General features: G+C 39.9%; 1 protein-coding gene across 2 annotated transcripts in view; it reads right to left on the bottom strand.

The window, feature by feature from the left end:
* The window catches only part of MRPS9 (mitochondrial ribosomal protein S9), a 33,417-nt gene extending 18,874 nt beyond the window's left edge, over positions 1 to 14,543 (bottom strand). The window contains exons 1-2 of one of the 2 annotated variants that reach the window (XM_033052694.1): positions 14,469 to 14,543; positions 7,754 to 7,933 (exon numbers count right to left, since the gene is read on the bottom strand). In XM_033052694.1, the coding sequence (XP_032908585.1) occupies positions 7,754 to 7,933; positions 14,469 to 14,534 (246 nt within the window). In that variant the 5' untranslated portion in view covers positions 14,535 to 14,543. Of the gene's footprint in view, positions 1 to 7,753; positions 7,934 to 10,083; positions 10,104 to 14,468 lie in introns of those variants that run through there. The other variant, XM_033052695.2, reaches the window with a different exon arrangement.
* Between the last annotated feature and the right edge of the window lie 8,436 nt (positions 14,544 to 22,979).

Raw genomic sequence — 22,979 nt, 5'->3', positions numbered from 1 at the left:
AATTTCCAGACATAGTTTCCTCAAGTCTAAAAAGCCATGTTTGTTGTGGCAGTAATAGCTATTTTACATAGCCTAAATAAGCATTTCATTGATCACTGCATTTGGAAACAACTGTGAATCACTAAAATCCTTGCTAAACTTGAACTAATTGCCCAGAGAAGACTCAAGTGACATCTTTTTTTTTCCTTAGATACCTGCATTATTTGCAGGTATCCTTAGATACTAGCATTATTTACCTACAACAAAATGAAGTTAGTGTATCAATATTCCAAACCATTCTGGTCAAAATGCAAGGCAAAGCACCTTACAAAGCCCTATGACACACATTTCTATTCAACATCATCTTACTCTCCCTCTTCAATGCAACTAAACCATAATTTAATAATGCAAAAAATGCATTTGTCAGAGATGTTTATTTGCATTTGTTTTTAAAAACAAACCAGAAAGAGCTAGCCACCAAAAGCTCCCAGATGTAAGAGTCTGGCAAGCATAGCCAACTTCAGAGAGTGCATAGTAGATCTTCAGACAGAAATACTGTGCTTGTACAGTAAAATGAACCAACCAAATAAACCCTTCTGGCAGTGGTCTCATTTATATTTCCATTAGACAGTACAGACAAGCAGAATTACAATAAAATCTGAGTTTAAAATCTTCTCTCAAGAAGAATGGTTCTTTGTTAGTTAGGCTACCTTAGGGCTATTACTCGCTGATAATTTTTTCCATAGACTTGGAGTGGTTTGTCAGTGCTTCAACAGATTTAATATGCATGGAGTGTAAGAGACCTAACCTATTACTTTCATTAATCCCCTACTGGTATTCTGAACAGAAATTTTCAGAATTCTGAAGCAAACAAAAGGCTTAACTTGATTTTATAAAATGGCAATTTTGTTTCTCTTAGTGACTACTGTATTCCCATTTGTTAGTCAATGGGCATTTTATGCATACACACAGTAGGTGAACACCTATTTATGAACAAATGGGGATTAATTATAATGACAAGTGAGAAATCTACTGTGAGCCAAATGATGTTAAACCAACACCTTATATAATATATTAAAAGAAATTACCACAGGGTCCTGAGACTGACTGTGTGTGTACTTAAGACATAATCTTTATACAAGCATTTCCAGAATCTCAGCCCAAACAGTTACTCTAACTATGATACCTTAATAAATGCCAAATATAACAATTTAATATCTACTATGAAAAAGGAGCTGCCATCATTCTACTTCTGGGAAAGTATATTTTATTGTTAAATGTCACTAAGTACACTCATGTCTTTCACACTACAGCACGAACACATCCTGTATTAAGAAATGCTAACACCTACTGTCAGGCCTCCACACAACAACTAACCAAAGAAGAACGGCTCATACTATAAGCTTATTTTTTTGTTATTACAAAATGGGAAGAAATAGTCTTCCTGACTTCTCTCTTTTTATGGAAAAGTAATCAAGGATGAACTATCCTGGAATGCAACAGATTCCAGTTCAGTTTTATTCACAAGTTTCTTAATTTTACATAGCTAGGTCCTCAGGTTGTACTTTACCAACTACATAGAAACTCAGACTGCCTCTAGGGAACTTCATCTACAGAAGCTGATTTTGTCTATGCAAATGTTTCATTTTCATAGAAAAGAAATCTTTTTAAAAGAGTCCTGTGCTAGCAATATAAAAAGATGGTGGATCAATTTGAGGAATTACATCAGAATCAGTCTCTCCAAACTACAGATGAAACACATACCCATGAAATGATTTTCTTGAAATCTTTTTAAAATGTCTTCAGATATGGAACATAGGTTTCCTTTCAGGAATCTCTAGGTCTCAAACCAAAATTCCATAGAGAATTAATTGCACGTGTTGCATTTTCCTGAACAGAAAAAGTAGGTGAATGTCTCTCTTAAAACTTTAAAATCAAGGTGCAAATGCTAGCAGTAAAGTTGCCAAGAAACCTTTCACATTTAACTGCAGTTTCCCATTCCAGAAGTGGCTTTCACCTCAAGGGTCCTGGCCAACACCTTTTTTTTAGTGCTTATTTGGACTTGAACTCCAGATGAAAGAAACTGTTGTGCTGAATATGAAGAACTACTTTCTCAATGTCATCACGACAGCTATAGAAGATACATTCCCCTCACTCTAGACTCCACAGGTTCTGGGACTGCTATTTCACATTCTGTTTGTTAAATCACACTGTTGCCACAGTCATTAGAAATAAACTACAACTTTCCAAAAATGAATAATTAAACATCCATAATTATTTTCAGCAGAATCACAATTAAAAACCCTGGTACCCAATAACATAACAGTGTTTCCAAAAATAATTACATAAATTACTTTGAAAAGGTCTGCTTCTGCTATGAGTTACTAAAAAAAATTGAGTCATGTCTTTTCAGGATTTGAAAATCTTTGTTTTTGAATTTCACTGCTGATCCACACAGAGAAGAAAACACCCAGTAGTCACACCTTTAAAAACAGCAGATCATAATGAACACGTTAGTAACAAGATAGCTTACATCTGACATTTCTTAAACTTCACAGTTAATAAACTTAACTTTCCTGTACCAAACTAAAATAAATCCTGTTATATCATCATTTGTTGAGGGACCAGAAGAGTCAATATACTGCCCACAGGACCAAAATGTCTTTTGCTTGCAGCTTTAACTTTGAATTCAAGCCAGTTGGAATAACAAGTACAACTCTCCATCCCTATTAAGAAGAAACAGAGAAACACAAAAAATCTGGCAGTCCTTCAAACATGCAAACCAAATAATTAAATAATGTGTCCAAGCAATCCATGTCTATGCTGTGCAAATTCAGCATACCTGCCACACCCTCACCTCTCCCCTTCCCTGTGGATGTTGCACATCCTGACTGATCCTCCTTCCCTTCCTAACACCTCCCTACAAGCCAAGGAGTTTTGTTTGCTCAGTTTCTCACACATCAGAGACTAACTGAATCACATAAGTTCAGCTGGGTCAGTAAGAGTCAGTACTTTTTCTTTTGCTTCTTTTTTCCCCCAATGTCTTGAGAAAGTAGGAATACAATACTTTAATTCAAATAGAGTTGATTGAGTCATATTGGAATAGGACACTTCAACAGTTCAGTTCTTCAACTGATCTTGCCCATTTTTATTGAAGCTCAAACACAAAACATTCCACTAATTCTTATTGCTCGAAATATGTGCAAAGATAGTTATCTAAGTAACCTCCAGCAAAGAAAGGTATTTTAAGGAAAAGAAAAAAAAAATTAAAAACCAAAACAAACACCACCTCTACCCTGGGAGCTCCTTTGCAGTAGCACCCTTTTTGGCAGCAGGCTCAAGAATCCAGCTCATTCCTTTTAAAATATACACGAAATTTTAATCATCAAAACACTGAAGTGAGAAGTGACACTTTATGCCATAACATTTTAATGAAACACCTGAGCAAAAGCTGTTTCAGCTTCTACTCCTCAACTTGATCACACGAGAGCCACTTTGCTTCTTAAACTGTGCCACTTGAATCACACCATTTAGTCACTGTACTTCATCACTTCTCAGACCAAGATGTTTTCTGGAACAGCTGTTTTCCTTCTAACCACACTAGCAGTGTTCTTTAACAGTTTTCAACATCCAAAATCCAGAATATCTGGGGTAAACCCAGGAATGAATGAAACAAAAATCGGACACAAAATGTAAACCCTGAAATATTTTTTTATTTAACAAGACAGACAAACCACAATCCCCACCCCGCCCCCCAAAAAAAGCGACACAACTAAGTTTATATTGCAAAACAACCCCCTCCTCTAGCAACTAACTACTCAAATTTATTGAAACCACCCCGTCACTGCTCATCTAAAGCTGAATTCTAGCTTGTACAGAAAGAAGTTTCAAGTCCAAAGCAACATTCCATTTTAACTCTATCACTTGAAAAAAAACAAAACAAGCAGAACAACCCACTGTCATCATCATATGAAAAACCCCGTCTTCTTTTAACATTACATTATTTTTATACTAGGTAATGACTTTCAAAATGAAAATTAATGTCTTGTCATGAGCTTGCAAAGCAAAACAAAACCCTAAAAAATCTCTTGAAGGAAACAGTCTTTATTTCTATCTTCACTTCATTTTTTCAAAATATGGAACAGAATTAGAAAAAGTTAAAAAAAATACAGTAGTCATCAGCTCAGATTGATGCAGAAGTAAAAAAATACTGATGTAGAGTTTGCTTCCACTGGGAAAAAAATTAAAAAGAGTTGAAAAAAGTATTCTAGCTTCAACTATTTAAACAAATCCAAAATCCATTATTTATTGTAAGGACAATGCTGGACAAGACACTCTTCTTGCAGAAAACAGACAGTTCAGAAACACATTTTGTTCTGAATAACATTTCTGACATTTCACATTTGCCAACAGTCATTCATTCCTAATACTCTGTGTTGCTAAAATTTGAACATTTTTTAGAAATGAAATGTGCCGAGTCACCTTTAAAAGCAACTGAATACAAGCAATTTTTCATGAAAGAAGCCTTAATTTTTTGAAAGAAACCTTATGAGGAATTACGTGTTTCAACATTTAACATTTTCATAGTTAACCATTTTACCAGTACTTTTCCAACAGTATAAATGCTAGTAGACAAAAACATATATTTTATGTTCAAATTATTCTAACTGCTTGACAACAATCTATTAGGTCGTAAGACAACAAGCAAAAACGAACACAGATCTTTAGCTTTTGAGTTTTACTAACTCCTACGGGGAAAGAGTATTGCTTTATGATGAGCTCGTATCTGAGAGAGCATTTAGTGACTGCATGAAAATGAATAATAAAAATACTGGCATACAAATAGGTCATGAAGCTTAAGACACTCTTCTTGTATTAATCTTACTTAGATTTCTGGGCTTTAAAGTGGAATATCACAGAACTGACAGTGGAAAATGACTGTGGGCTTTTTACTACAACTGCAAGTTAAAAGTTAAATCACAAAATAAAAGGATTACAGGCTCAAACGGGGAAAAGCACTAGGTCAGGACTGCAATCTCTATTAATTAGGTATCCCAGCTGGGCAGTGGGTATGCAGCTGTTAACTTGATCAATGACTTACCTAAATGTCATCTCTACTGATTCGCTTATAAATTACCAGCAAGTGAGACTAATGTACAGGTGCTAATTTATTTAAACTGTTCTCTGCAGTTCTACATAGCTTTATAAACTGCATCTGGCACCTAATGTTAGCTGTCAGTTGTACTTAGACATGCCTGTCCTAACGACTCTGTTCATTAGAAATGAGCACAAATTATGAAATATTGTGAAAAATGATACATCAAATGGAATGGGCAAAGCAAATCAATTAGAAAAATTTCATAGCACATATTCACACATAGGAGAATAAAACATCCTAGCTTCAGAGTGAGGTCTATAATACCAATTAAAAAGCAATTGGTAGACTTGTGCAGTTATATATCAATTTGCTGGATTTTTTCTCTTCCAGAAATACTGTTGTAATGCACAGCTTAACTCTTCATTCCTAAATAAAAGTACCAATAAGAGGCAATTCTGCTTCCATAACATCCGAGGATTAGCAAGTAAGTCAACTTATTTTCCTGTTTTAAAACTTCATAAGGTTTACCTTTTATTAAACTCTACCTAAAACTCCAGTGAAGGACAGAATCCTAGGATGTCGCCTTTTGAAATACACGGCAAGGACTGATTAACAGCAGAAGACATGGAGGTATATAAGTATACATCAGAAAGAATTATTGCTGCTCAAAATGTAAAGCTTGGTAATTCTCCTGCCAGTGCTTAAGGAGCTTTTATATTTTTCTAACAGAAATTTAATTATGCATAGCAGACACTATTACACACTCTAATTATTTCCCAACACCTGACGGAATATGAAGAAATCAAACCACAGATACTCGGTATCACCAAACAAAACACTACTTTTTTGGCTCCACTTCTCCATCATTCAGAAACAGTTTGTAAAGCAGTCCCATACTTGTCACCTACACTGCATTTGTAAAAGCTAATTTCCAGAATTAATCTGCTTTTACTAATGGTAGAGTTTAGTTAATGTTGTGCAAATGATCATAGTGCTGTGGATTTATAAAGAAGAAACCGCTACACAGATATGGCCATTTTGCATTTCTTGCAGTCTTGCTTTCTAGAAGCCTTCCTCCTAGACCTTGTCAAGAAAGAAAGGAAGCCAGACTACTGATTAATGCATTTTTCTACCATCAACCTTTCAGGCAAACTGAACTATCAGCATCATCATTGTACTGTATTAACATGGGAGGTATTCCAGTGGTAGATCGGTGTATGTTTAGTTTACAAGAAAGCAACTCAAAAAAATAAAGATCATTTAAGATAAGAAAAAAACCACCTGAAAAATACATGGAAAGGAAATTTTATAGCTTGCAGAGAAATAAAACAGCCAATGTAAAGAAACAGCTTGGTATTAGTGCTGACCTCAGTGAACACCTTTACTGTCGACCTTACCCACTTACACCGAGACTGGCAAGGTCTCTGCACTGGCACTTGTTTGTAGAAGGGCAGAGAGATTTCTACATCTCTGCATGGAAGTAGATGCAGTATCAGTGCACTCACAAAGCTTGATTTCCTATGGATTTGTGACCTGAAGTCAAGCTGCCTTTATGGATTTTCTGATACCGGATAAATATCAAGTCTCATTTCCACTTTTTCCTCAACAGGCCATTACTCTGGATCACTTAACCTTGCTGACTATTTTTAGAACTTAGTTTTGAAGCCTGTCAAACATGTTGAAATGAGCCTGTATCACAACCTACAGATTATTTCTTGGCATAAGCAGACTTCCAAGACCTCTCAAATGGACGCAGCCATGCAGACAGAATTTTGCCACTGAGAGAGGTAACAAACAAATCTCCTTGTCCTGAAAAAAACTAAACCATGGACACCTCTTTCTTTGCACTTAACACATCACCACCTTTATCCTAAGGGCCCTGCTGGCACACTGGGCTGCCTTGGTTACAGCAGTAGCTGCTGCTGCGCAAAGAAAACCTCAGCCATGAGACTTTAGGCAGCTTCACCTAAGAGTGAATGCCACTAAATGACATCTCTCCTCCTACATCTGATGTACGATAAAATAAGACAAATATGACAGAAGTGAACACATTAAAAAAACATCCACGCAACAAAACATTTTTCTGAGTGAAATGGAGCTTATCTTTACATGAGCCTAAATGACAGAGGGAAAGAGGAGGCCACCCATCTGAGAGGGAATGACAATAAAACAGTATGTTTGTAGATACTGATATGAGCTTAAATTCACATCTACATTAAAATCCTCAAGCTAAACCACTGTACTGGTTATAAAATATCCTATAAAATTCAACATACGTTACCAGCAACCACAGTATCACAAAAGAAAACCCTAAATATACACAGCAGGTCAAATTGTGAGTAAACATTTTGAAATGCTACATAAACCTTTACAGTGCCTCTTATAACCTCGGATCAAGAGGATTATCCATTAGCACTTTTAAAAAGAACCTACTGTGCTTTAACAAGATATACTATACAGCTCTACGCTGGTATGTCTGACCTCTCATGGTAGCAGAAGTAGAATGTCTATTCACAGTCACAGTTGCAATGTTTGCAATGAATAGCAGAATTCTTGCTTATCCTGACAGTTTGATTAAAATTCACAGAGAGCTGAGGGGCTCATGCTGAAGTAAAGTGCTTTCAATATCTGAAACTCTACAGTAAATTACTTCTCCAACAGAGCAACTGTACTTACATCAATATCCTCTTGGGTAAAAGTTTCTGGATCTTCTCCCATCATGTTGGCTAAATGTCTCTTTCCTAGGTTGAACTCTTCAATCTGTTTTTTAATAAATGCCTCCGTGTACTTTTCAGGTCCTGAGGCTCCTGCATTTTTCCTGTGCACTGCTGTAGTAGTACAGATCAGCCTTAATGTCTAACAAAAAAAGCAAATAAACAAACAAAAAAGTGAGAGATTTATTTTGCATTTCTGGCATAGTGAGCTGTAAATAAAATGAATACATGAATACTACAGCAAGCTATTAATACCTATAAAACAATTCAACACATCACAGGAATAAGTTATGAAAAGCATTATTACTCATTAAACCATTTTCTTCCAATGGTTTAATGTCCATGAACAGATGAACACATTCTAAAAGCTACATTTTCACACATTGCAATTAATTTTGAAGATTTTTTTGATGGAGAGAAACATAGTATATCCTAAGTCAGGAGCATCTTGCAAAAGCAAGGAACAGCACTGATCATCATCATAAAAGAAAACAAAAATCCATCAGCAAATAAGCAGGTTTTGCCTTCACCTAAAGGCATCCACAACGAAGTATGATAAGAACATGTAGTGCAGCTCCCTGGTGGCTTTTCAGAAGCCACTGATCAAAAACGGCTAAAAGCTCTGGAAAGGCCAAAGCGCGCTCCTTCCTTGTTTGTGGTGCCAGAATGGCAGTTACCTCCTGACCTTTGCAGCACACAGGTTTGGTCTTACTTCCATCACGACACTCAGCTCTTAAGATGACTGATTTCACTGATGTTCTCTGCCAGACCAACAGGAGCTACACTGACAGAGCTGTAATGTCTCAATTTTGGCCTAGTGTCAATATTATGCACTATTTTGGTTCTCCAACATTAGCATTAAAGTTCTCTGCAGCCTAATTATTCTACGAACTGAATGAGAACTGATTATTTGTGTGGTCGTCTGTGGGTGGGGGGAGGGAGGGAATCACAAGAAAGAAAGCAATGTGAGACAGAAAACCAAAGACAGGAAAAGAATCCCTTCTGATTCAGAAAAATGCCAAGTTTTGTTCATCACATAGTACCCTGAAAGACTTCACCCCATCCCCTCAACATGCCAGGGCCAGGCTTTGTGAGGAACAGTGCAGCCTCACAAGGCAGAGCGCCCATCTCACAGCTCACCCCTGCCAGCATTCTCTCTCCACTCCCTTTACCCACCCTGTGCCAGCTCTGGCACAGGACTCCTCTGCAAGCCAGCTCAGCTGCCTGCATGTGGCAGAACACTAACTTCTGCTTCATCCCAACGAGCAGGCAACTCTCAGCCAAGTTGGTATGTCTGAGCAGTTCAGAGATCACTTTGAGAACTGCCAAAGCTGAACAAGAAGGTGGCTGAAACACTCAGCTGGGAGGAAGAAAGTAGAGGGGCAGTCCTTTCTTTACCTTCATGTCCTTGAGCAAACTATGAAATTGTCTCTGATGCTCAAGGAGCTGCAGCCTCACTCTACTTTAGCAAAACATTAAAAAGCGAACACGTGCACCAATGTGAACTAGTTAGGGTTCTCATTACAAGGAACAGAACAAAGGCAGTATTTGAAATTATTCAATGTCCTCCAATTCTTGAGAATTGTCTTCTTCAGAGCACAATTTAGACATGCTGAGCATTTTGATGGATTTCACCCTTTTGAGTTCAGCTAAATAAAATAAAACACTTTCTACCTTCCCAGTAACTAACACCAATACAACAATCTCAAAACCCAGTTATAACCACAACAATACAAACATGTCTCATCAAAACAAGATTACATAAATGCATTTGCAGGGCAAAGAGAAAAGCAACTCAAACTTGTACCTTCTGTTAGCAACATCAGTTAGCTGTGACGAGAAGCTTTTGGTGTTCTGCAGTACGTGGTCAAGTCCTACATTAACAGGAAATGAAACACAGCTTTTCTTTGTACTTTCACAGAGTCCAGTTGGTATTTTGGACATCTGGCAGTCCAGGATGGACTGATCCAACTTATCTAATTAGCTGCATATATGTAAAGCTATTCATGACTGATTTACCCATCCATGCCTGTGTCAGCGTTCAATATACAAAAATATAACAACTCTACTTGAAATTTCAGTTTGAAATGAAGACAACAATATGCTGCCTTAACCTGTATATAGCACATGCCTGGGCTGAAATATAGGTCCTGTGAATTCAATCAGGTTTGATACAGAAGGAAAAGTAATCTTTGAATAAGTTCTTACGAGTCAGAAAGGACTGACCCTCTATACTTTTACCTGACAAAGATTTGCTCCTCAGGGTATGAACCTCAGGAAAGTAACACATACCTCTGCTCAAAAAGATTTTAAAACAGGTCTAAGGTGGAATTTGGTGCTGAAGAGCCTGTTGCTGCTTCATACTCTCCACAGCTTTTATATATTGCATGCAGCTCTAATCCTGGTTTGTCTTTTCCTTTTTCTTTTCAATATTCATGTTTCCTGCGAGGAAACATTGACATACACAGAATTGAAAGAAAAATAATCAAAAATTTTAAATGTACACATTTTCCACAGGCAAGGCTCTGGTGATTTCCTTATAAAGCAGCAAGGAAAGCAAAGGTATCTCCATGTATTCCTTATTCTTTCTCTCCTCAGGAAAGAATTCAATTCATCTTCTGTCTAACTTGTCTTAATAGTAACTAATTATTTGTAATTCTTGTTAATGAACATATGATTCCTTATTACTTGGCCAAAATAGCTTTCTCTCTGGTATGCTTTACACAGAATACTTTAAAAAAGATTGCTTTCATCTTATTCCTGTCAATTTCTATTGTAATTTTCTCATTTTTGTCCCTCTTCCCTCAAGCTATTCATATTCTTCTCTAGTTTCAATTCGTCACTAATCAAAAGTCCCTGGACACACAAACTGCTCATAATTAGAAAACAGCCTCTTATGTAAATTAGAATCTATTGTATTGGGTACCTCTTCTGGGATAAGAGCACCATTTCATGGGTGGCACAGGCAAAACTGCAAAGCACAGCTAAAGCTTCTGGCATTTCAGTCAAACAAGAAAGCATGCTCCTCTACTTTGTGGAGGAAACCACACAGGTTTGCATTCACTTCTCACACATTTCATAATGCATTACTGAAGACAGTAGCCTCACAATTTTTAAAATTATTGCAATACTTATTAACATTATTAACAATGCTCATGAAATAATACACTCTTCCACCAGAACATGGGAGAAGGGAAAGCCTTTACTTCTTACAATTTATTGTGATTAACCTTTCCTTTCCAACTCCCTTCTGAGCAACCAAGAATTAAAATTGTTTGGTAAATCTTGATTTTACAGGGAAACCATAAACTTATAGAAAAATCAGCTTATGTTAAATTTGCCTTAAGAAAAAAAATTAGCATTTTCAGACAACTTCAACTTCTCTGGTCCATTTTCTTCCAAGAAGAGAAGTAAGTAGGACTGTCTATTTACTTATCCTGTTCATTTTGCTTCACTTGAGGTACACAGATATAAACCAACCCAACTAACAGAGAAGTCAAGCTTCCTGTACTTTTGGAATGGGAGGAAAGGTGGAATGGAGTCAGGAGATTTAAATTCAAGTTCAAAAGTTGTTCATTTTACAACAAGACAGAGTTACAGACAAGATGACACAAATGACATGGCACACACACTGTTGCACCCTTCTCATGATTCTCCCATGCTCTAAGCTGGTAGACTTCAACCACCTCCTTTTCAAAAACCACACAGTGCACAAACGAATTTGTACCAAGCAGTTCTCTCTGGGATAGGACTTCACTAAGAGATGCGGAACTGGAGCTGTATAACCACATCAGTACGCAGCACTAAAGCTGCCCAGTGTCCAATACTCCAGCTACTGGCACAGTTGCTGCTACTGAACCCAGCAGACACGCAATGTTTACTTGCTGCACAAGAGAAAACATTTAAATAAAAATACAGAATATAAAGTGCCATTCCAATTTCTAAAGAATTGCTTTTTCCTCAATAAGAGAGTTTCGGATTTCTAGAGTTCTGTTTCACAAAAATGTGTTCTAATTGATTTATTCAAAACAACACTGATATAATCTTAGATTTCATTTGGCCTACAAAGTAATTATGTGAACCAGTATCAGGTTATGTCTCAGAAGCATTTTGCAAAACACACTGGAAAGCATCACAAGATGTCAGCAAATATGCAAAAGTGATTTGATGCTATTTTTTTTACCTGATTTCACAACGTATTTCATCAGAAGAAACTTTTTTCAAAATTAAGTCCCTTGGCAGGCAACCATAGAACTGCATCTCACCTGCTCAGAAAACCTACTTTCTGTGCATGTTTGACCAAATCTACATATTAAGTTTTGCTGTACACTGGGGAAGTAAAATTTAGCTCCAAACGTATCGAAGCACAGCAAAAGTCAGATGTGTATAACAGGGAACAAAATTCAGATCTGGTTGGTTTTAGGCTCAAGGTTTCAGATATCAATTAAAAGGCTTTTGAATTGTATCTTAGTTAACAACTGCAGAAAAGGCTTCTTTTACATTTCAAGTATGCAGTTCTAAAAGTCCATCACCAAAGTACTATCATCTCTTTCTGATATCAGTACATATAACATCTGCAGTGATTTAGATAAAGTACTCAACCCAATCAAATTAAATAGGAACTCTGAACTCTTCTGCTGAGAATAGCTTTCAATCACACCAGAGTGAATGATAGATAGTAACTAAGCTAGACCCTTTTTTCTTTATAAACAACACAACATCTCTACCATTTGCTTATTGGAAGAATAGGAAACTACACCTGTTGCTCAGTCAATTCTAAGGGAACTGGAATTACAAAGTTTCTCTTCCATTTTGCCTCTCAATGCAAGAAACTTTAAAGTTAAGAAATTAAACATTTTCCCCACTAAGACACACAAGAAGTAATGAACTAAACAAGGGATTTTTAGGACAAGCATCATTAAAAAATTTCAAAAACAGTCAGGACAGATAAGTGTTTAATGTAAGAAATTGTTATAGTAGGTCAGAACATAGATACATCAACTTATACCCTGTTCTCAAACACAGCCTGTATCAGACAAACAGGTAGTGACAATTTTCCCAGGGTACTGTCTGGTTTCCAGCAATCTGCAGGTGAGGCATGCTGGTATCTTCTTTATAATGGTGCTCAGTGGAATTTTCTTCCAAGTTTCTTAACTTGCTTTTTGTATTCACATAGATGCTTACTATCCTGAACATTCTCACCAAACAGGTCCACAGGTTAACTACACTTAATGGAAAGAAGAGACTCTAAGGTTTCTGGGCCCTGCCTCCCATTAGTTCTCTTCATATCCTTTGGTTCACAGGCAGCTAGATAATTTGTGCCACAGGCTTAGGTACTGATCCCCTCTCTGGGGGCAAGGCCCCTTCTAGTCCTACCTTCCTCTGTGACTCCTCCTTTGAGAACATTCTCTCATTTACAACACAAATCATTTTCAGCTAAAACTTCAAAGATGTGCCTCACCAGGAAAACCAAGTTACTGTCACGATCATGACTTTTGACACAAGATAACCAAAGCAACACAAAGTACTTCAACTGAGAATGAAATCAAGTATTAAAATATTTTCAGCTTTATTCTCTTTGTCATTCCTTGCACACCTTAAGAGCATGTATTCCTGAATGCTGCATAAAGAACATGGGCACAGGTCTTTATCCCTAATGGATAAAGTTAATCTAGATGTAACCAATAGCTCAAATTGCTCCATCCAGTATCACATTTCACTTCCTTACTGCATCTTTCTTCTGTTCTCCCAAGGTTTGGTGTAGTTCAGTCACCAACAGCTCTTTAGCCCATATTTTCCTGAATTACTTTGTAACTTGAAAGTTTCCAGCAGGCCTTTTTATCCACTTTCTGGTCACTGATTAAATATATATACAGGCGTATCAAATACCACAGCACAAATACTGACAGCAGCTAAACTTTTTAATTAAAGGCCACTCAGCTGAACACCCCTACCCCCCAAAAACATGATTCTGTTTAATCAGAAGTTACCTCACTTCTCTCTCCACTGCAGCCATTCAGAGGCCTGCCCAGTGCAGCCTGGTGCAGCGGGACACGGCCCTGCCCATGGCAGGGGGCTGGAACCAGATGGTCTTCAAGCTCCTTTCCAACCCAAATCGTTCTGTGATTCCATGCTCCGTGATTACTCACCTGCCGACCGAACACCATGCACAGAATCACAGCTTTGTCAGGGCTGGAAGAAACCTCTGGAGATCATCCAGTCCAACGCCCTGCCAAGGCAAGGTCACCTGGAGCAGGTAACACAGGAATGCTTCCAGCTGGGTTTGGAATGCCCAGCCCCTGCCAACAACAATGTAAAGAAGTCCTTCTTCATGTCTAAGTGGAACTTCTTGTGTTTTAAGTTTACAGTTCAAAATTATCAACCCAGAACCTGCAATGTTTGGCTCAGGCTTTGCTCTATATACTATCTGTTAATTCTAGGCTTAACCAAGCTGTTTCTGCTTCACATCAAGGGAAGCAAACGCAGCTCACGGAAAGGACGACTTGAAGGCGGCGCCAGCCCTCGATACTCCCCAGGCAGCGCCGCCGGCCCAGGAGCAGGGGCAGCAGCACACCGAGGCCTCCCAGGCGATGTCCCCCGGCTCGGTGCCATTCCCGGCGGGGACATTCCCGGCGGGGACACGAACCCCGGCCCCTCCGCGCCCGCCCGGCTCTCACCTGCGCGCGCGGCCCCGCGCCCCAGCGGCGGCACAGCCGCAGCACGCGCCCCACGGCCGCCGCCATCACCGCGGCGCTCCGCCCTCCCATTGGCGGGCGGGCCCGGGGGCGGGGCCGCGCCTGCGCGCTGCTCTCCCCGCTGGGCCTGAGGGGCTGGGCCTAGGCGGGCTGGTGCCGGGTGTCGCTCCGCTGCGCCTCGGCGTTTCTGAAATCCAGCTCTGTCGGAGAGTGGCGGGTTATACCTGGAGCTGCACTCACGGTGGCCACCAGGTCAGCAGGACACCCCCACATCCCCGGCGCGGCCTCCTGTCTCGGAAGGACAGCGCTGAAAGCTGGACTGCTGTATGAGCGCGCAGCGCTGGGACTTGCAGCGTGTCTGGGGCGACAGCACTGCTGTGGAGATTTGTAGAAAAAAACAGATTTCACCTTTGCACTGGTTTGTTTGGATTTTTCCTATGGAGAAAAAAAAAAGAAAAAAGTCGCAGAATCAACTAGGTTGGGAGTGACCTCTGAGATGACCGAGTCCGAGCCGTGGCAATCACCACCATGTCAGCTAGAGCAGGCGCTGAGTGCCACCGCCAGTCTTTCCTTTACACCTCCAAGGATAGTGACTCTGGACACCCATTGCAATGTCTAATCACCCTTTCTGCGAAGAAATTCTCCCTAAAGTCCAACCTAAACCTCCCGTGGTGCAGCTTAAGTTGATGTCCTCCTGTCCTGTCGCTGGTTGTCTGGGAGGAGAGGCAATGCCCACCTGGCCACAGCCTCCTTTCGGGTGGCTGCAGAGAGTGAGAAGGGCCCCCCCGAGCAGCCTCTTCTCCATGCTGAACAACTCCTCAGGTGCCTCTCGTAGGACTTGTGCTCCTGACTTTTCACCAGCTCCATTGCCCTTCTCTGGATGATGTATTTTAGAGATATAGCAGTCGTCTCCTGCTGGCGTCAATCCTGTCATCTCCCAAGGTGATGACAGTGTCTCTGAATGCTTAACCTTGGGAGCTTGAGAATGTTCCTAGTTTCTCTGAGTTACATAGAGGACATACCCTTATAGGTGATTTGGTCAGTAGTTTTTTCTACCATGGGAGAAGTGGAAATTAATTAAAAACTGAATTTGAGAAGCTTTTTGTTAGATTTACTGGGACCTTCTTTTTAAGAGGAGTTACTATTTCAAAGGAAATTCCAGAAATTAATCTCTGCTTTTCCAGGTCTATTTTTCTGTTAAGTTTATCAGTGGTGGCCCTTCCATCCCCCCATGCAGATGTAATAAAAAGGGTTATAAAAGAGGTTCTAAGAAAACTGGGTATGGGCAAAGGAAGTCATCCATGCAGGGAGGCCAAGGAGAAGCTGCCTGGAAAGGTGCACCCATTCTTGCAGTTGCCAGCTGTGAAAGTGAAAACAGCAGCAGCTTTAGTGACATGGATATGTGCAAATGATTGCCATGAGCACTGCACTGAAGGAGAGCAGTGAAGTGTCTCTCCTGTGCACACCTAGCCAAGCACTGGGAACTGCAGCCACACTTTCAATCACAGGGCATGTTGGGATGGCATTTAGTTACTAGCTGTTTCTCCAGAGGAGAAAAAGGGGGTTGGCTTAGGGTCACAGTGCCACTGACCCACCTTCTGGAGCAGCCAGCAGAGCTGAAGGGGTGGGGGATGCCAGCGATGAGTATGGCCTCTTCATGGCCTATGGTGAATCTCATCTGCCATCTGTCGCCCCGCAGCTTGGCTTTGTTCAGCAGCAGAAGAGCTCTTCAGCCCTCACTGTGCTGAGCAATTGTTACTTCTCACCCCTGTCAGCTCTACAGAAACAAAAGCGCCGCTGGAGTGAATGGTTTTTATTCCCCACATATAATTAATCATCAATTAAGCTTGAGGAGCAGGCCACCTATAAAATATCACCCACTTATTCTTGGCAGCTAGTTGATGTAAATACAACTTCCTTGATTTCCTACATTTGTCTACTCCTAAAAATCCTAAATGCATTTGAAGTCTGGAGCATGATTCAAAGACACCAGGGTTCATGCAGCCCATGGTTTCAGTCGGAGGTTACAGAGTTGTTCTTGCATATTGCTGAATACAGACAGTGGTGTATGTGAAGTCCAGCAGTTAAGGGCTATGTTGTGTTTTTCTTGGATCATTAGAGCTTTTAGCCCTTAGAAACTGATGGCTGCCTTTTCAAGGTGGAAGATTTTTGCACAAATTTCACATATATTTCCCCAATCATTGTGCTTCTGCCAAGGAGTTTACCTGTGCTTGCTTGCCCCTAGGAGACACTTGTACAGAGATTCCTGAGTGACCATTTTCTAGACTGATCAGGAGTGCGTTTAGTTATTACTTGGGATGCTTTGACGGAACTGTATTTCTGCGGTAGGCATGGTCAGAATATTCCAGAAAGACTCCTTCTAGCAGAAAGATTGTCACTTCTGCTTGGGTGGCAGGAGTCCTGGTTTGCCAGTTCAAAATCAGTTTTTAGCACAAATGAAGGTAGGATAAAAATGAGCAGTGATTATTTACATGCTCAACCACCTGCATCCCATCCCTCTGTCAAAATTTCTTAAGACAGGGGTGGAGGGAAATGCAAGAAAACCTTGTTTAATCTGCTTATCCCGAGATTAACTCCAAAGGGCTTCTCTTTCTGTCTCTGTTTTTAGTTGACAGACAGTAGATGCTTACCTAATCCATGCAAACTACCCCAATGCTTCACTAAGACCTCTGAGGAACTTTAGTCGCTTGTGTGGCGGGGATGTCCTTTTTGAGCCCAGCTGGGCAGTGTTCTACTCTGGGGACCTGTTTCAATTGTGAGCCTGATTACCCATATCCTCATGTAACCTGCCGTCCACACTGTGCAGTCACAGAACTGGGGACTGTCACCTGCAGCACGTTACCTGCTTTTGTCTTTAGACTGAGATAATGAGGGGTAAGCACATCATTTGGGATTATTCAAAGCTTTGGAGTGCTGTCTTTGAGGATGGCCTGACATAAGCAAAAGGGTGCCTCTGTATGGGGCTTGAGGTTTCTGAAGTGAAAAATCACTGAAAGCAGAATAAGGAAACCTGGCTGAGCCAGTCACATGCATGGGTTGGGGATAGCTGGAGAGGCACATCTGTAGTATATGCAAATTCTTAAGCACAAACCTAAGGCTGAGCCCCAGTCCAAAGCTGCTGATTGTTTATGTTACCAGCCTACATGCAGCCTACATCCTGAAGTGAGATTTGTAATCAGAGATTGGATTTGTAGATAGCATGAGTTCAGGTTACTAGTATGGGTAGTGTGAAAACCAGTTGATTGAGGAACAGTGCTGGAGATGTATGGCGCTCCAGCTTACTGCCTCATAGAAGCTATCTGGAAATTGGCAAGGATCTGGGGCAGCCAAAGGTCCATTGAGCCTGATGGCTTCACTCTACCACTGATAGGTGCTCACAGAATCACAGAATATGTTGAGTTGGAAGGGACCCATCAGGATCATCAAGTCCAACTCCTGGTCCTCCGCAGGACCATCCTCAGGAGTCACACCATGTGCCTGAGAGCATTGTCCAAATGCTTCTTGAACTCTGTCAGGCTTGATGCTGTGACCACTTCCCTGGATAGCCTGGTCAGTGCCCAGCCACCCTACGGGGAAAGAACCTTTTCCTAATAGCCAGCCTAACCCTCCCCTGGCACAACTTGAGGCTGTTCCCTCCAATCTTGTCACTGGTCACCAGAGAGAAGAGATCAGTGCCTGCCCCTCCTCGTCCCCTCACAAGGAAGTTGTAGACTGTGATGAGGTAAAAAGACAGGGCAAATATACAGAGAAAAAGTCTCCTCATCGGTAGAGAGCTGAAGAGTGTATCTTGGACTTAGATATGAGAGAAACTCACACAGGAGTAGAGGTCAGAACTTGATGAAGGATGTAGCAAGATCTTCTGCCTTGCAATAGAACAAGCTAACCTGCAGCAGAGGTGGGGGACTCCATCCATCAGAAGACAAAGCAAATAGCTGTAGGAGGGTTAAAATTTCAGAGGATACACTAAATACAAATCCATTTCTGAAGAGATGCCTTAATTTTTACATTTTCTCTAAACAGGAATAAAAGAGTAGATTTGTTTTGGAATTGTGAACTAAAGTTATTCTTGTTATAAAGTGTTTTCTGTTCTCTTTCCCTGTACCTTTCTTCCTTAAACTGTAAGTACTTTGGCTGAAGTTCCAGGGGCATAAGTGACAAAAGGGACAGCAATCGACAGGGGCTGACTGGGTGACAGAATCTCATGATATTACAATATCCTCATGCCAAGAGCATTTCTCAGAGCCTAACCAGGAGCACTTTCTAGATTGTCTTCAGGCCCAGGGATGTTTGGGGACACTCAGGTCCAGCATTGAACAAAAAAAGGAGTTTTTGTGTAGGGAGAGCACTGGAGAAGAGTGGCTTGACAGAAAGCTTTGTGTTTCAGAACCTGATCAGTATGTGTTTGAAAAAAAAACCCAACAAAATTAATGTTAAAAATGCAGACAATTCAGCAGTATTTTAACTCTGTTCCAGTTAAGTAATTTCTAGATATTTTATGACGTGTGTGCTCTTTGACACAGAAATTGTTATGCATTGATCTTCCTCATCACCATTGAAAGGCTTGAGGCTGATATATCCAGAAGTCATGCTTTCTTTAATGCAAACACATAAATTCTATTTTAAAAGGCTAATAATAACAACAGCTATTTCATTGCACCTACTTTTCTTCAAATGTGGAACGAGCACACTTCATTTCATAGACTGCATACACCAGCTACCTAAAGGTTGTCATTATGTTACGCTATAAAAGGCACAGCACTTAGGGGGCTGTCAGTCAAGTCTGTAGTGAGAGAGATTTCAAGAATTTTTATTCCAACACTATCAAATATAAAAATGAAGCAAATTCACCTGACAACACCAAATACAGAGACATCCTATTTCATTTTATAGTGAAAGTGGTTTGAACTGAGCATAGAATTAGGAAAAGTAAATCAAGAGTAACCAGAGACCTTTATTTGTAAAGCAGTGCCCCTGTTTTGTTCCTTACCACAACTTTCCTTCTCCATGAAAGAAGGTGTTACCCAGATTTTCACTGCGCTTTGGATCACAGCCCTGCATCTGTTTCATCTTTTCTTCATGGTCTGAGGATTGCTGGTTAGGGTTTTTTCCCCCACAGTTTATGGGTATCATTGAGCACTGCAAAGCATTTTGGGGAACATTCTTTTCTGCAGTATGATGTTCCAGCTCTGCCATAATTTATGTCCTTGGGTAGACCCCACTAAATTTACAAACGGTTCCCAGAAAGAAAGAAAACTTATATGGATGTAATTTGGAGGCGTCTGAAGATAGTTTTATCCCACATGAATGCCAGAGTCAGCCCAAAGAGATATAAATGCTGTGTCTACGCCTATTTTTAGTTGGCAAGTGCTTTTAGACTATGTAATGTGTCTTTGTCATTTGTCTACCATACACTTTGCCTCCATATGTTTATCACTGTTGCTATTGCTGATTCAGTATTTCAATAATAGAATCATTTGGAGCTGTTCTTTAGACTAGGGTTTGCATCAGACTTTTTTGTCTCAGTATGATTAGACTAATGTCATTGCTGATCCTAGCATCTTTTGAGTCAGAGCTGATATTATATCCAGAAGCTGTGCCTATGCTTCTAAATAATAGAGGCCTAAGGGCTGGCCTAGAGACAAAGTGACCTCAATTAAGTCACATCAGCATTGATTAGGACCACCTTCCCTGTATAGCACAGCTGCTTGGAAGACCCCAAAACAGAACCAGAAATACAAATAATCTCCCTCATCTAGACACGGAGCCATAGTCGTTTTATCCCTTCACCCCACTGAAGAAAATATATTGATATTCCCATTACTAACCTGTTCAGATTTATAACTTTTCATTATTGATTCTTTTAAGGGCTGGTACAAACATATGTTCAGAATAAATAGATGAAAACAGTAGTTTTTCAGATTGTGTGTGCTTCCCAAGATTCATTTGCAGGCAGGGTTTAGACACTGTTAGTCCTGTCTGCCTCACCAGCTAACCAGAAAATGCATCTCAGAGCCTGGGACAACATGAGGGTTTGGCCATTCTACAATTTATGGATGCTGCTGGAGGTTGTGAGCTCCATCTGTATCTTTGTCAGACTGCAAGCTCTCTTTTTTTGAAGGTTGGCATGTGTCTTCCTGTGGCCTCACATCTTTCCTGCTGGATTAAAATTCATGCAGGTGCATGAGGGTCAATGACCAAGCACTGTCCTGTAGAGTGCTGTGGTTCCAGACGCTCAGTTGATCCTGCTGAGCAGACGGGGTTGTGGAAACTGTGGTCACCTTGGCCACAAACTAGTCTAACAGACTGCACTCACCTTCTGGGAACTGTATGGGAGCTGAAAAGTTAGAGAATAGAAGTGGTTCTCCCAGTGTCTCTGGAGTTCAGGAAATGGCAGATCCAGCACCTTGCACTTTTCTATCTTCTTGGAGATGTTCTAAAGAGAACCAAGTGGTTATTCAGAACTAAATTTATTCTCCCCTCAAAATGAAACTAATGACCAAAATACTGTCCAATTCAGAACTGAAAAGGAAGCTTCAACTTTACATTAATAGGCTTTGAACCAGTGTCTGAAATAATGAAGTACAAGAAATTATGACTTAAATGATTTCAGGTTTTAAAACAGCTGTAGCAGCAGAAGCTTCTTTCGTCAGGGTTTTCACAGAAAATTCTAATGAAATAAATACAATGCATCTTTACCAGAAATAACAAGGAAAGAAAATTACAAAAAAAAAAAGAAAAGAAGAAAAAAAGAACCCCCACAAATTACTGCTCTTACTTTCTGACCATGATATTCAAATAACAAAAAAAAAAAAAAATTTGCAGCTGTCTGCTGTAAAACTCTTTACAGAAACAAGCAAGTCATGTGCCTGTATTGAATCTGTGTCAAGACCATAAAGTGTCCAGCAAAACCACCTATCTAACATACTACAGATGTCCTTCCCAGATGTTCTGAGTAAAGAACTGATCATTTTTGGCTGCTTTCTTACTGCAGCAACAAGGCACTACCTACAGTCTACTCTGTGGGTGCCAGTACTGAAAACCCAGTCAATGTGACACCTGGAAGTTGTTCTCCTGCACAAGTAAAGATCTTAATCCATAATAATCTTATGTGGGTATGGTTGGAAAGGGAAGTAAGCATGGAAAGCTTCTTTAGCACTCACACAGTGAAGGTACCTCAGTGCAAGAGGTAACCTGAATGCAGAAATAGTACTCTGCTCTTGGAGAACAAACCTGGCACTTGGAAAGTAATTTTATTTACAGGTGTTTTATGCCTGCCTGGAGACCCTGTTAGACAGTGACCACTTTGAGCAAGTTCCAGCTGTGGGGAATAATCCTGAGAAGAGTAGGAAGTAATGAATACTTTCTCTTTTCAACCTGACCTACAGGTAGAAAGGCAGTTCCTGTTTTGATATCTCTTGCTCTGCCATCTTCAGCCATCAAAGAAAGCACTTAAGAGGGTAAATGATAGTCTGGAGCTTACTCACGAAATAGCACATGTAATTGAGATTATTATAAGTCTCAGTAGAAACTGTGTGAATCATCACCTCCTGACATATGAGAATCTAATCCTGCATGTCAGCCTAAATCTGAACATCTGCAGCAAGCAACTGTATTTCTCATATTATCATAACTCTGTTTCTAAATGGGAGGTGAAACAGAAGAGAAAGTTTGCAGATTTTGATGGGAAAAAGAAAGGAAACTCCAACTTCTGTGACCATAGTCACAAGCTGACTGATTTACTTACTTACTGATGACATAAGCCATGTGCCATTTATAATGCGCTGCCACAATCCAGCCGGACATGGTTGGCTGGCAGCAAATTATCTTGAACCTTGTGGAGGTAAGTAGGCTCCAGCATATTTTAAAGATGCCAGACATTTTGTCTCTTTGGCCAAGCTTTCCTAGTCATTTATAAAGTTACATGGAAAGGTCAATCTGTACTTACAGATACAATACGATTTAACCGGATTACATTATTTCTGTTTGCTTAAAAAATAAATAAATTTTTAAAAGCACAGCAAAATGAATAAGCTTGTTAAATATCTCTTGGGAAAGGACTTCACTGTCCCCTGGGATATGACTGCTAGTTTTCCACTCTTCTGAATACATTAAAAAAAAGTTAATCAGACTGGAATTTCAGTAAGAGTTTCTGTTGGAATATAGAGGTTCTGAGCAAGTACAGTTTTTTAAATGAAAGAAGCCTTTGGAAGAAAGTCTATTTCTAAGTGAAATTGTCAGGGAAATGTGATACTATTCAAAATAAAAACTACAATTTCAAACATTAAAAATAAAAGGGGAGATAAGTCAGCTATATGTAATTATTCTGTTGCATGAAATTAAATTATTAAATTATATGAGGAATTATTTGGAATTGTTTAGAATTAGAGCTAAGCCAAGGCCAGGATTCTGCTGCCGTATGTTTTTAAATAACTTCTTACCTGGTGAACAAAGCTTTTGCCATTAATGACACAC

This window comes from Catharus ustulatus, chromosome 2 (assembly GCF_009819885.2).
Source record: "Catharus ustulatus isolate bCatUst1 chromosome 2, bCatUst1.pri.v2, whole genome shotgun sequence".
Lineage (NCBI taxonomy): Eukaryota > Metazoa > Chordata > Aves > Passeriformes > Turdidae > Catharus > Catharus ustulatus.
Note: the sequence above shows the minus strand (reverse complement) of the source record. Positions and strands in the feature narration are given on the sequence as shown.